This window comes from Balaenoptera acutorostrata, chromosome 19 (genome assembly GCF_949987535.1).
Source record: "Balaenoptera acutorostrata chromosome 19, mBalAcu1.1, whole genome shotgun sequence".
NCBI classification, from domain to species: domain Eukaryota; kingdom Metazoa; phylum Chordata; class Mammalia; order Artiodactyla; family Balaenopteridae; genus Balaenoptera; species Balaenoptera acutorostrata.
In genome coordinates, this window is record NC_080082.1 from 65,247,191 (window position 1) to 65,261,620 (window position 14,430).

The 14,430-nt window shown below is 45.8% G+C and overlaps 1 protein-coding gene across 4 annotated transcripts in view; it reads left to right on the forward strand.

Annotated features, from left to right (window-relative positions):
* Positions 1-3,617: 3,617 nt before the first annotated feature.
* The window catches only part of LOC103017351 (zinc finger protein 264), a 30,209-nt gene continuing 19,396 nt past the window's right edge, over positions 3,618-14,430 (forward strand). For all 4 annotated transcript variants that reach the window (XM_057534224.1, XM_007175448.2, XM_057534227.1 and 1 more), the window contains exons 1-2: positions 3,618-4,015; positions 5,638-5,764. In XM_057534224.1, coding sequence (XP_057390207.1) covers positions 3,794-4,015; positions 5,638-5,764 — 349 coding nt within the window. In that variant the 5' untranslated portion in view covers positions 3,618-3,793. The remainder of the gene's footprint in view (positions 4,016-5,637; positions 5,765-14,430) is intronic.

Here is a 14,430-nt window from a genome sequence, read left to right on the forward strand (position 1 = left end):
GCTAGAACACCAATAGGCAGCAATTATGAGGCCCACACTGGTCATCCTAGAGTCTATCTTCCACACATTTTTAAGAGGCTCACTCAGGTTACTGCAAGAACAGACCGTAGTGGAGTGAGAAGGTGGAGAAAACTCCCACCTCATCTCGCTCTGCCACACCCCACCATACTTTTTGTTTGTAAATGATTTCAAAATTACAGGAAAATTTTAAGAATAGCACAAAGAAACTCTGTATGCCCTTAAAATAGATTTATCAACTAACATTTTGTCACATTTGCTTTATCATTCTCATTCTCTTTCTCCCTCCCATTATCCATCAATTTATATTTTTCTGAACCTTTTGAGAGCTTTACACTTAATGTCTCTTTCTTCCTAAATATTTGTTTGTATTTTCTGAGAAGAAAGACATTATCTTACACAACCAGAAGAAATTTCCAATATCAGAGAATTTAGCATTAAATCAATAGATACATATGATTCACATTACATTCATCATATGTAATCCACCATATGTAATAGGAGCCATCATAACAATGGATCAATACTGGATTTGATCTGATCAGGCAGAAGCATGTCTTCATCTGGAGATTAAGCCTGGTTTTAGGTAGTATGTATGGGTGCCAAGTTGACAAGGAGTGGAATGTGATGGCTTGTTTTATGTGTAAACTGGACTAGGCTATACTATTCAGTTATTGGATCAAACATTAATCTAGGGTGTTGCTGTGAAGGTATTTTGTAGATGTGCTCAACATCTACAATCAGTTGACTTTAAGCAAAGGATTCTATTTTGATTAAGTGGTTGGGCCTTATCCAATCAGCTGAAAGGCCTTAAGAGGAAAAGTAAGGTTTCCCTGAGGAAGAAGTTCAGCCTCAAGACAGCAGCGTTAGTTCTGGCTACAGAATTTCCAGCCTGTCCTCTACCCTATGGATTTTGGACTTGCCAGTCCCCACAATTGCATAAATCAATTCCTTGAAATAAATCTCATATATACATAATGTATTTTATTTATATATTGCATGTACATATATATACACACATAAATGTTTATAAATATGTATATTCTACTAGCTCTCTGCAGAACTGACTCATATCATACACTCTTCATTCCTTTGACCTAATTAACATCTTGTCACTATTCTTCTCTCTCATCTTAAAAAAAATTAAATCCCTTAAGGGCATTTTCTGCACTCTCTGATTCCATTTCTCAATGTGTATGCACACTCAAATCATGAAAAGTGCATTTTACTCTTTCAGCTCCACAGTTACGAAAAAAAATCATCAATGGTGACCTCTAAGATTCCCTAATATACCTCTGGGTGGACATTAGATGCTCTAACATGAGTTTGTTGGTTTCCTGTCATCAACCACTTAATGAAGTCAGGCTGGTCCAGTGTTCATGCTCTGATCATTTTCTTCTCCAGTCTACACTCATTCCCTTGACAGTCTCATCTAGTCATGACTTGAAATAACAGTGTAAACTAACAACTCTCAAATTTATATATCCAGGCTTGAACTCTCTCGTAATGTTCAGTCATAGGTTGAAATGATTAAGTGACACATACTTTGTTTTGTGGTCTCATAAACATTTCAAATTGACCATGCTTAAAACTGGAGTCTTGAGTTTCCCTCCAAGTCTCCTCCACATGTGGCTTCCCCATCCCAGGGGACACAAAATCCATTCTTCAGGTGATCTAGGCCAACTACATATGAAGGAGGCTCTGGGCCAAAGAAGACTCAGGAGGGTGCAGTAGACAAGTGTGCTGTGTATCAAGATGGGACTTCTGGTTTCCTCCTCAGGAGAATTTTTTTTTTTTTTTGGGCTGTGTTGGGTCTTCGTTTCTGTGCGAGGGCTTTCTCTAGTTGCGGTGAGCGGGGGCCACTCTTCATCGCGTTGCACGGGCCTCTCACTATCGCGGTCTCTCTTGTTGTGGAGCAAGGGCTCCAGACGCGCAGGCTCAGTAGTTGTGGCTCACGGGTCCAGTTGCTCCGCAGCATGTGGGATCTTCCCAGACCAGGGCTCGAACCCGTGTCCCCTGCATTGGCAGGCAGATTCTCAACCACTGCGCCACCAGGGAAGCCCAGGAGAATTTTTAAGTTACCTTTTTTTTTTAAAAGACTTTTAAAAATATTTATTTATTTATTTATTTATTTATTTATTTATTTATTTTATTTTATTTTGGCTGCGCCAGGTCTTAGTTGCGGCATGTGGACTCTTAGTTGCAGCATGCATGCAAGATCTAGTTCCCTGACCAGGGACTGAACCCCGGCCCCCTGCATTGGGAGCATGGAGTCTTACCCACTGGGTAAGTGGGTCCAGTCTTACTCACTGGACCACCAGGGAAGTCCCTAAGCTACTTTTAAAAAATCTGTTCCCCTAGAAGGCTACCAAATCAAACTTGGGTTCATTCACTCCATGCACAGCAAAGCCAATCTACTGTCACTGGGTTGTGGTGAAGGAAAGTATAGCGTTTATTGCAGGGTGCCAAGCAAGGAGAACAGGCAGTTCATGCTCAAAAGACCTGAACACCCTAATGGCTTCAGGAAAGGGTTTTTAAAGACTGTTAGGGGAGAGGGTCTTAGGATGCAAGATCAGCTCATGGACAATTTTCTGATCGGTTGGTGGTGAGGTAGCAGGGCGGTGATTCAGGAATCTCACCATCAGTCTTCTGATTCCAACCAGCCTGGCTTCTGATGTGTTTGAGGTCAGCAGTTTCCACCTGGTGGGAGTCTGGGTTCTGTAAAAACAACTTAAGAACATGCATCAGACATTGTTAACTGTTTTCCTTAAGGAGAACTATGGTCTTGTGACCCCATCCCACAGGTTGACTTATTGCTTTAGTTATTATACCCTTTTCTCCTTGAATGCCTCTCCTTTGTTCCCATTGCTGCCTCTTAAATGATTAACTGTTTGAGCCCACTCTTTGGAACTGAGGGAGGCCTAGTCCGCTAAAGGTTTTTCCACAGACAAGAAGTGGGGGATGCAGAGAGGCTTGGGGGTGGGTGGGAGGAGGCTCCACAGGGTCCTGCTAGGTTTCAAGAAGAGGCTCTTGGGGATTCCCTGGCAGTCCAGTGGTTAGGACTCCGTGCTTTCATTTCTGTGGATCCCGGTTGGGTCCCTGTTTGGGGACCTAAAAAAAAGAAGAGGATCTGGGAAGGCGTAAGGGGGGGAAGGGGGGAAATCACTCAGCGGGCTGCAAGCCTACGTCACAGCCCTACACCCTTTGCACCGCCCTGGGCGACTGTCCCAGCATTCCAAGCCTCAAATTCCCTGGGGCACAGCATGGACGCTCTCGCCCCCACTGCCTGGTCCTCCCCACTTGAACCCACTGTTAAGAAACAGATCTGGACCGGCGCTCAGTTCCTCCTGTGGCTCTTAGGTGGAGGAAGACCCTCCCCCTCCCCCCCTCTGCCCCACTCCCTCCCCTCCCCCTCCGTCCCACTCCCTCCCCTCCCCCCAGTTAAGGCGCTCCTCACTTCTGCGTATCTAGGGGAGACTACATTACCCAGAGGTGTGCATTGTGCGGCCGAGGAGGGCGCTGGCCAATGACGGCCAGCCGTAGGGGCGTTTCCTGCGGCGCACGTACGTGGGCGGGACTTCCGGTTTCTCTCAGAGGACGCCATTTGCCTCAGCGTTTCGCTCTTGGCTGGCTTTTAGGTGCCGAGAGCTGGGCTGCGCGGCTACTTAGGCCTTTCGTGGGGACTGAGCAGGGAAGGGGGATGGGACTCCCTTTCGTGCCTTGGAACGGGCCGTGACTCCCTAAACGGGCGTGTGCACTGGTCGCCCGCCGGGCCATGGCCTCTCCGGGCCTTCAGCACCCGCCCTTCGTCCCCGCAGTTCCCGAGGGCGGCGCCCGGTCTGGTGTGCCTTTTTCTCGGAGAGCGGCGGTCAGCCGAGGTCGCCCGGCCAAGGCGGGGCGGAGGCGAGGAGCAGCAGGCCGCCCGGCGCTCGCCTCTCCCAGCGTGGCTGGAACGCAGGGCCCCATCATGGCGGCGGCGCCGACCCACCAGACGCAGGTGAGTGGATGCTGGTTGCGGAGCTGCTTCTCTCCGAGGGCGGAGACGGTTCCGGAAGGAAGGCATCCCCTGGGTTTGTCTTCGCGGTCGTGTGCTCTGGCGTGTGGAGCTGCTTTGCTACTCAATTTATCCTCGGCCCTAAAAACTGTTGGGTCTCTGACACATGCTCAGTAAGTTGTGGAAAAATGAGTAATGCATCCTACAGGGGCTTCCGTTATAGTAAATCCCGAACTCCGCCATGTGCTGCAGGGATGTACCCTGCCCTCACCGCCCCCCCCCACTCCCGCCTTTCTCCAACCGGTGGCCTTGGAAAATGGAGGGGGAGATAAGCGCATGGACAAAGCCAAGGTATATTGGTTGTTTCACAAGGCCCATGAGGGCCTGTGAGGTTGCCACGGTGCCTCCTAGATGCTAAGACGTGTCTTGGGAGGGCGAGGTCCTGTAGTCTGTTGCTGTATGTTCCACTCACCTTCAGCCAGGTCAGACGTTGTGACCAGTCTCATGGTCAAAGCCTGTGTTATCTTTAGCCATTTGTGCTCTCTGGTCCTGAAGTATTCCTGGCGTACGGCTAAGTGCTGTCAGGGCTCAGGAAGGAAGCGGCTAATGGTTCATTGTGGAACCTCCCCGGAGTCTGGGAGACCCAGGAGGGTGTGGGGAGCTGGTCCAGGTCCTGCCATTACCCAGGTAGTTCCACCCTTTCAGGGGTGTCTCCAGGGAAGTCAGTGATGAAGGCTCTGCTTCTCTGTGCATGTTCACAGGAATATTTTCAGGTGTGATGAAAGGGACTTAACAGCAGAAATTGGTGTAAATGCTTCACAACCTCGTCATTAGGTATTCACTTTGATGATGGAAGCGTGTCGGGTTACTTTATTAGACCCTGTATTAGGGTAAGCTGTGTTAAAGTCTTGCCACTCGTTTGTAAGACACAAGACTCTTGGTGGATTGGTGGAGCTCCCTTAGTCTCGGGTCATCGGCTGGCATGGAGATGTTTACCTCAGGGGCTGTGGGACAATTAATGAAAATCCCCAAGCACACCGAACATTGAATAATTTCTGTCTGAATCTCACAACTGTTATTGGTGAAGTGGGAACTATTGTTGTATTGATCCAGAAACCAAGGCTCAGAGAGATGAAGTGATGTCTCCAGGGTAACACAGCTGGTAAGTGTCGCGTTTCAAGAGTTTGGATGTAAACAAGAGAGTGACGAAAGAACTGGGGACTTTTAGTCACTTTAACCAGGATGTGAAGCCCTCAGCATGGGGCAGGCAGCTAGCAGGACCAAGGAGGCTCAGGTACTGTTGTAACCGTTATTGATACTGTTATTATCATTATTTACTCATTCCTCTGAGGTCCTATAGCCCCTCCTGTCCGCATCTGACAGCCCACACATCACTTTCATTGTCTTGTGTGACTTTCCAGTGGCTCCCGCACAGGAGATTTCTTCCTTACACTACTGTATCATGTCCAAAACATTGTCCACTTCAGCCCAGCCTAGAGCTTGGCCCTCAGGAGGTGCTAAGTGGTTAGGGTCTTGATCTCTCTGCACCTTTAACAGTCTTCCAGAAACAAGCTCCGATCCCATCCACCAGCCCCAGGGTCAACACTACTATCTCTATTTGACAGGTGTCTGTGACTTTCGATGATGTGGCCGTGACTTTTACCCGGGAGGAGTGGAGGCAGCTGGACCCGGCTCAGAGGACCCTGTACCAGGAAGTGATGCTGGAAAACTGCAGGCTCTTGGTGTCTCTGGGTAAGGCCTTGCCACTCTGCCATGCAGAGGACCTGCCATCTCCTCGTCAGACATGCTCTGGCTCCACGCCCGGCTGATCGAGAAGCTTACCCTCTCTCTTCCATAGAGCTTCAGTCATTTTTGAGATTCATCTTTTCCTGCCTGCTATGTCTGTGTTTCTTGGAGCAAGAAACAGTTCCCCTTTTGCTCCCAGAAGGTGGTGGAAGGAAATGGGGGTGTTCTGCAGAACCCAAAGGCAGAATTTCCAGTTGGGCCACATGGGACTGAAATAAGGACTGGGAACCACCAAGATTATGCCGGCTTCTGGATCTCTTGTCCTGACTTCTCTGTCTGGCTTTGCTCATGTCTGTCTTTTCAGAATGGCTTTTGTGTTTCAGCAAGTTTGTGGCAGGAGTGGCCACCTCAGTCCCTGCTCTCTGTAGCCCCCAGATGCTTTGTTTTTACTTCTTTGCATACTTAACATTGTTTCTTTTTCTTTCTCTACTGCTGGGCTCTAGGGGGTTGTCCCTGAGGCAGGAGTGGCCGCCTGAGCCCATACTTCCCTGAGCCTCTACCCCAGTGCCCAGCACAGACTGGCCTCTGTCTGAGGTTCTTATTTCACATTCCAGACTGGGAGCTGACTGGGTGGGGCTGGTTGGCTCAAGTGTCCCCTGCAAGCCAGTCCGCAGGGCTGTGAGTGATGGGAGGGTCTCCAGGAAGAGGGTGAGGCAGGTCGGGCCTCCGGAGGTCTTTCCCTTCAGTGCCAACAGGTATTGTTGTAAACCACAGGATCTCGGTTATGGGGCTTTTCTGTTCTCCTGTGCCTTCATGATCTTCTCTCGTTCCCTGAATCCTGGCCAAGATCCTCTGCTAGTCCAAGAGAGAGAAGCGCTTCTCAGTACTTGGCGGTTTTGTCCCCAGGAGACACTTGGAAGTCTGCAGCCACATGTGACTGTCACACCTGGGGTGTGGGTGGTCCCGGCATCTAGCAGGCTAGAGTCCAGAGATGCTGCTTAGTGCCTGAGGCTGGACAAGACAGCCCCATTCAACACAGGATGATCCCGCCCACAAGGGCAGGAGAGCCAAGGTGGAGAGACAGCAGCCTGAGGATAATCACCTTCGACCTCGCAGTTTGAGGGAAAGGAGAGCTGTAAATCCAGGGCTTAGGGTAAGACCTGCCTGTTTTTAGAGAATCGGGATTGTGTCTGTGTTACACAAAATTAGGAAACGTTTGACATATTTAGATATTTTATAACAAAATTTTAAAAATAAAAAGGTCCACTATCTGGCCCTGCTGACCCTTCACTCTCCTCCCCACACTTTCCCTGAGCTCAGTCTGCTGTGGTCATGCCAGCATCTTGCTATTTCCTGTGCACATACTTAACATACTTGCTTTGGGCCTCTGCAGTTGCTGTTCTCTGTGCCTGGTGGGTGTGCTTGGGCATTTTGGCTTTTCTTTTTCTTTCTTTTTTTCTGAATTTTTAAATTTAATTCTATATATTTATTTATACTGCAGGTTCTTATTAGTTATCCGTTTTATACATATTAGTGTGTATATGTCAATCCCAATCTCCCAATTCATCACACCACCACCACCACCACCACCCCCGCCGCTTTCCCCCCTTGGTGTCCATACGTTTGCTCTCTACATCTGTGTCTCAATTTCTGCCCTGCAAACCGGTTCATCTGTACCATTTTTCTTGGTTCCACATATATGCGTTAATATACGATATTTGTTTTTCTCTTTCTGACTTACTTCATTCAGTATGACAGTCTCTAGATCCATCCATGTCTCTACAAATGATCCAATTTCATTCCTTTTTATGGCTGAGTAATATTCCATTGTATATATGTACCACATCTTCTTTATCCATTAGTCTGTCGATGGGCATTTAGGTTGCTTCCATGACCTGGCTATTGTAAATAGTGCTGCAGTGAACATTGGGGTGCATGTGTCTTTCTGAATTATGGTTTTCTCTGGGTATATGCCCAGTAGTGGGATTGCTGGGTCATAGGGTAATTGTGTTTTTAGTTTTTTAAGGAACCTCCATACTCTTCTCCATAGTGGCTGTATCAATTTACATTCCCACCAACAGTGCAAGAGGGTTCCCTTTTCTCCACACCCTCTCCAGCACTTGTCGTTTGTAGATTTTCTTACGATGAGCATTCTAACTGGTGTGAGGTGATACCTCCTTGTAGTTTTGATTTGCATTTCTCTAATAATTAGTGACGTTGAGTAGCTTTTCATGTGCTTCTTGGCCATCTGTATGTCTTCTTTGGAGAAATGTCTGTTTAGGTCTTTTGCCCATTTTTTGATTGCGTTGTTTGTTTTTTAATATTGAACTGCATGAACCGTTTATATATTTTGGACATTAATCCTTTGTCCATTGATTTGTTTGCAAGTATTTTCTCCCATTCTGAGGGTTGTCTTTTCGTCTTGTTTGTAGTTGCCTTTGCTTTGCAAAAGCTTTTAAGTTTAGTTATGTCCCATTTGTTTATTTTTGTTTTTATTTCCATTACTCTAGAAGGTGGATTAAAAAAGATCTTGCTGTGATTTATGTCAAAGAGTGTTCTTCGTATGTTTTCCTCTAAGAGTTTTATAGTGTCTAGTCTTACATTTAGGTCTCTAATCCATTTTGAGTTTATTTTTGTGTGTGGTGTTAGGGAGTGTTCTAATTTCATTCTTTTACATGTAGCTGTCCAGTTTTCCCAGCACCATTTATTGAAGACTGTTTTTTCTCCATTGTATATACTTGCCTCCTTTGTCATAGATTAGTTGACCATAGGTGGGTATATATCTGGGCTTTCTATCCTGTTCCATTGATCTATTCTGTTTTTGTGCCAGTACCATATTGTCTTGATTACTGTAGCTTTGTAGTATAGTCTGAAGTCTAGTATAGTCTGGAGTCTGATTCCTCCAGCTCCGTTTTTTTCCCTCAAGACTGCTTTGGCTATTCAGGGTCTTTTGTGTCTCCGTACAAATTTTAAGATTTTTTTGTTCTAGTTCTGTAAAAAATGCCATTGGTAATTTGATAGGGATTGCAATATTTTTTTAATTAATTAATTTATTTATGACTGCGTCAGGTCTTCTTCGTTGCTGTGCACTGGCTTTCTCTAGTTGCAATGAGCGGAGGCTGCTCTTCATTGCTGTGCACAGGCTTCTGACTGCAGTGGCTTCTCTTGTTGCAGAGCACAGGCTCTAGGCACGTGGGCTTTAGTAGCTGTGGCTTGTGGACTGTAGAGCACAGGCTCAGTAGTTGTGGCTCATGGGCCTAGTTGCTCCGTGGCATGTGGAATCTTCCCAGACCAGGGCTCGAACCTGTGTCCCCTGCATTGGCAGGCAGATTCTTAACCACTGCGCCACCAGGGAAGTCCCAGGGATTGCATTTAATCTGTAGATTGCTTTGGGTAGTATAGTCATTTTTACAATATTGATTTTTCCAATCTAAGAACATGGTATATCTCTGCATCTGTTTGTATAATCTTTAATTTCCTTCATCAGTGTCTTACAGTTTTCTGCATACAGGTCTTTTGTCTCCCTAGGTAGGTTTATTCCTAGGTATTTTATTCTTTTTGTTGCAGTGGTAAATGGGAGTGTTCCCTTAATTTCTCTTTCAGATTTTTCATCATTAATGTATAGGAATGCAAGAGTTTTCTGTGCATTAATTTTGTATCCTGCAACTTTACCAAAGTCATTGATTAGCTCTAGTAGTTTTCTGGTGGCATCTTTAGGATTCTCTATGTATAGTATCATGTTATCTGCAGATAGTGACAGTTTTACTTCTTTTTTTCCAATTTGTATTCGTTTTATTTCTTTTTCTTCTCTGATTGCCATGGCTAGGACTTCCAAAATTATATTGAATAATAGTGGTAAGAGTGGACATCCTTGTCTTGTTCCTGATCTTAGAGGAAACGCTTTCAGTTTTTCACTGTTGAGAATAATGTTTGCTGTGGGTTTGTTGTATATGGATTTTATTGAGGTAGATTCCCTCTATACCCACTTTCTGGAGAGTTTTTATCATAAATGGGTGTTGAATTTTGTCAGAAGCTTTTTCTGCATCTGTTGAGATGATCATATGGTTTTTATTCTTCAATTTGTTAACGTGGTGTATCACATTGATTGTTTTGCATATGCTGAAGAATCTTTGCATCCCTGGGATAAATCCCACTTGATCATGGTGTATGATCCTTTTACTGTATTGTTGGATTCTGTTTGCTAGTATTTTGTTGAGGATTTTTGCATCTATATTCATCAGTGATATTGGTCTGTAATTTTCTTTTATTGTGGTATCTTTGTCTGGTTTTGGTATCAGGGTGATGGTGGCCTCATAGAATGAGTTTGGGCGTGGTCCTTCCTCTGCAATTTTTTGGAAGAGTTTGAGAAGGATGGGTGTTAGCTCTTCTCTAAATGTTTGATAGAATTCACCTGTGAAGCCATGTGGTCCTGGACTTTTGTTTGTTGGAAGATTTTTTTAAAAATTTTATTTATTTATTTATTTATTTATGGCTGTGTTGGGTCTTCGTTTCTGTGCGAGGGCTTTCTCCAGTTGCGGTAAGCGGGAGCCACTCTTCATCGCGCTGCGCGGGCATCTCACTATCGCGGCCTCTCTTGTTGCGGAGCACAGGCTCTAGACGTGCAGGCTCAGTAGTTGTGGCTCACGGGCCTAGTTGCTCCATGGCATGTGGGATCTTCCCAGACCAGGGCTCGAACCTGTGTCCCCTGCATTGGCAGGCAGACTCTAAACCACTGCGCCACCAGGGAAGCCCGAAAACCATTTTGAGAATGAAAAAGAAGAACGTAAGTAGAGATATAGGAAGTCCTTGTAGGCAGGTTCATAACTAAGTTTCCCATTTATGTAGTATTAGCCAAGAAAATCGATATGTAATTTGGGGAGTGTCTAAGAGTATCTTTCAGGAGTTATAAGGTGTGCTAAAAGTATGGCTTTGTATGTATACGTGTGTGTGCATGTTAGTGTGGTATTTGTAAAAAATAAACATGGGACTTCCCTGGTGGCGCAGTGGTTAAGAATCTGCCTGCCAATGCAGGGGACACCGGTTCGAGCCTGGTCCGGGAAGATCCCACATGCTGAGGAGTAGCTAAGCCCATGCGCCACAACTACTGAGCGTGTGTGCCTAGCGCCCGTGCTCTGCAACAAGAGAAGCCACCACAATGAGAAGCCCGCACACCGCAATGGAGAGTAGCCCCCACTCGCTGCAACTAGAGAAAGCCCATGCGCAATGAAGACCCAACGCAGCCAAAAATAAATAAATTAATTTAAAAAACAAACAAACAAAATCCTTTTTCCTCATAACACTTGTGATATCAAACGTCTGGATTTTCCATACCAGGCAATTCTGACCCTAATAACTACCTGGAGTTAGCACAGACTCCACAGGTTAATAAGGATTCAGTCCCATAAGACAGCCCCTCCATCTCCCATCCACCCACTTCAGATGTCAGTCACAAGTCCTCACAACCTGTCCTGACCAACCAGCTATAAATTGGAGATTTCCGTTTTGGCAGATTGAGGCATATACCAGGATCACAGACAGCAGCTCAGGAACATGATAGAGTCCCTAATAGAAGAAAGCAAAAAGGTCCCAGGTCTGATTTCTGTCTTAGGAGAGGAAGTCCATGGGTATCTGCTGGCTGAAGGTTTTCGTGTCCCCAGGTGAAGTCATCTTCATCAGTGAGGTCTTGGTCTGGGACATGGGGCAGGGTATCCTTTGCAAGTGGGTACGCACTTGACTTGATGTGGGCCTCAGTATTTGCCGTGTTTGGTTGAAATAGTGGCTTCCTCAGAGGGTTCAGGCCTCTGAGTTATAAAGCAATGAAAGTACCCAGACCAGTTATAGTAAGAGCAACAGTTACCGGAATGGCATATGGCTGTTCTTCAAGGTTTGGTTTGTTTGTTTTGTTTTGTTTTGAAGTTCAGGGCAAATGGATCCCATATCAGGTGACCAGCTGCCTGGCCTGTGGGGCAGTCTGTGGTTAATGGGTTCCGGGAGCGTGTGCTCCCTCCTTCTGGTCTCCAGCCTCATGGGATGATGGGAAGCTCTGTGTGTAACTGCAGGGGAGACAGTGTGAATGGCCTCCTGTAGAACGAGTCTTTGTGTACATAGAGGTGAGGCACATTCCCTTCCAGAGTAGGAAAGGGCATTGGGACATTTTTAAAGGTATGTGATTCAGGGAGCCTTGAATTAAGGCTAAGGGGTGAGATAGAGGCCCATTGAGGGGTTTGTTTGTCAGACTGGAGTTTGAAAAGAAGCTGTTTAAGGAAATCGTTATGTTTTTCAGTTAAACCAGCTATTTGGGGCCTATTGGGGCCGTGAAGCTCTATTGACTACCTCTCTCCAGAGCCCAGCATTGTGTAGTTTGAGAAGTGAAATGTGTATTGTATCTTGGTTATTGTCAGTAATGTCTGTAATTCCAAAGGGAGTAAGGAGCTTCCTGGCAAGGCCTAGCGTTGTGGCCTTTATAAATGTAAGGACATGTGATTTTGACTTACTTTTGTTAGGGGTGTTTGTCTGTTAGGGGTGTTTGTGAGACAGTTTCTTTACCCTGAAGGAGGCAGTTTTTAAGCAATGGCCTAACAGTTTATAATGAATGTGAAGAGGAGGCCGTTTGTTGATCAGGGCATCTAGTACGAACATGACCTCCTGAATAGGCCAAGAAATGTTTCTTAGGTCCCATTTTTTATTTGGACATTCTGGCTACGGGATAGAAAGCAGCAGCATTCTACTGAGCTCCATCATGTGCTGTGGATGTAAGAGATCCGCAAACTCCCACAACTGTTCACTCACTTAATCCCAAGGTGCTCCCCAGGTCGCCAAGGGCTGTGGGGAGGGGTGCCCTCCTCCAGCACCACGGCATCTGGCAAGGACCCACCTTGTCCTACAAGAGGAATATGTCAGAGGGCCCAGGTTGTGTTCCATCCTGTCCTGGGGCCTCAGGAGCTGTGCTGAACTTGTGATGTGTTGTTGCCATGATCCAAAGCTTGATGGGCAACTGGGTGTGGCGGTCAGTGGCTTGGGGTCTGCAACAGCCTTCATTATCTGGAGAGCCTTGTGTGTAGTTAGTTGTTGTTTTAGTAGCATATAGTACCAGGCTGAGGGGGCAGTCTGTTACATCCGAAGCCCTTGGGCATCTTGTGGCCCCGGTAGGTGATTCAGAAACTCGAGGAGGTGTGAGAAGAGGTTGTCAAAGCCTCTTTGGTGAAGGAGTCTCTGAGGACACTGATGGGACTGGCTATTTAACAGTATTTTGAGCAGATTTTAGAGCTTTTGTTGGATGGAGTCCCATTTAAGGTGGGCTGATTTGCAAGTGTCAGCATCAGGGAGAGTAAATAAAATTTATAAATGAGGAATATGTGGCCACCAGACCCAAAGTAATAGTAAATAGTATTTTTATCTAAAACTAGTTCCCAAAGGATTAAAAGGTGTTGGACTCACTGTCACAAGTGTGTCAAATGAATCTCCTTAGACGAGGTTGTCATTGATGTAACATCGCCTGTGCTCCTGGAGAGAGGTGGGTGGGTGCAGCTTAGGTCTTGGCTGCAGAGGGTGTGGGTGTTGGCAGAGCTGTTGAGCCACCCCACGGGGCAGCCTGGGAGAGGAGTCCTATTTGCCTTCAGAGCGAAGGCAAACCGTGGTTGAGAGGCTGTCAAAATACACACCAGCAGAACACGTTAGCCACATCTGTAACTGAAGAGTAATTACCAGGTTCTAATAATATTGGGTATTGGGTGTGTGGATGTTGTTAGTCAGCTCAGGCTGCCATTACTGTGTGGTTAAACAGCAGCTTTATTTTCGCACAGTTCTGGAGGCTGGAAGTCCCAGTTGGGTTGCTGATAAGGATCTCTTGCTGGCCACCTTCTTGCTGTGTCCTTACCTGACTTTTCATCTGGCTTGAAGAGGCCTTCTCTTCCTCTTAAAAGGATACTGGTCCTACCAGATCAGGGCCCCACCCCATGACCTCATTTAACCTTAACTACCTTCTTAAAGGCCCTAAGTCCATATAGGATCACACTGGGGATTAGGGTTTAACACATGCAGTTTAGGGAGACACAGTTCGGTCAGTAACAGGGACCCTAACAGATGGGACCATGGCATTAAGATTGCAGTAACTCACAGCGAGGTGCCCTGTGTTTTTTTAGGTTTAAGAACACGCACAGCTGGGCTGTCACGTGGAGAAGCAGTGGGGATCATCACCCCTTGATTAATTAGGTCTTATATAAAAGTTTTACTCCCCAAAGACCCCTTTTCAACTTACATTGGGCTGAATAATTATTTTAACTCGGGTCTGTAGGGTCCCATTTTATCAAGCCAATTAATTTGTAAGTGCCAAAAATTTATTTTAATTGTTTATTGTGTCAGAGCATCTATGCCCAATATGGGATACTTTAGGACAGTGGGTACTAGGGCTATAGGAAATTCAGGCAAAGCTACTGTCAAAGTGAGATATACCTATTTTTTCTCTTTAATATTTAGGTACTTTTTACAATGGTGGAGTAGAGTGTTTCAATTTAGTGAGATCCCCAGGTATAACTATGATTTGAGCCCCAGTATTAAATTCATGAAGTTTTGTCAGTTGGTGCATTTTAGCAAATTCTAAAGATAATTTAGAACCTGTGTTGTGGAGTCAGACAAACCAATCAGTGCCCTGTTTTGTTTTGGTGATGAATTTT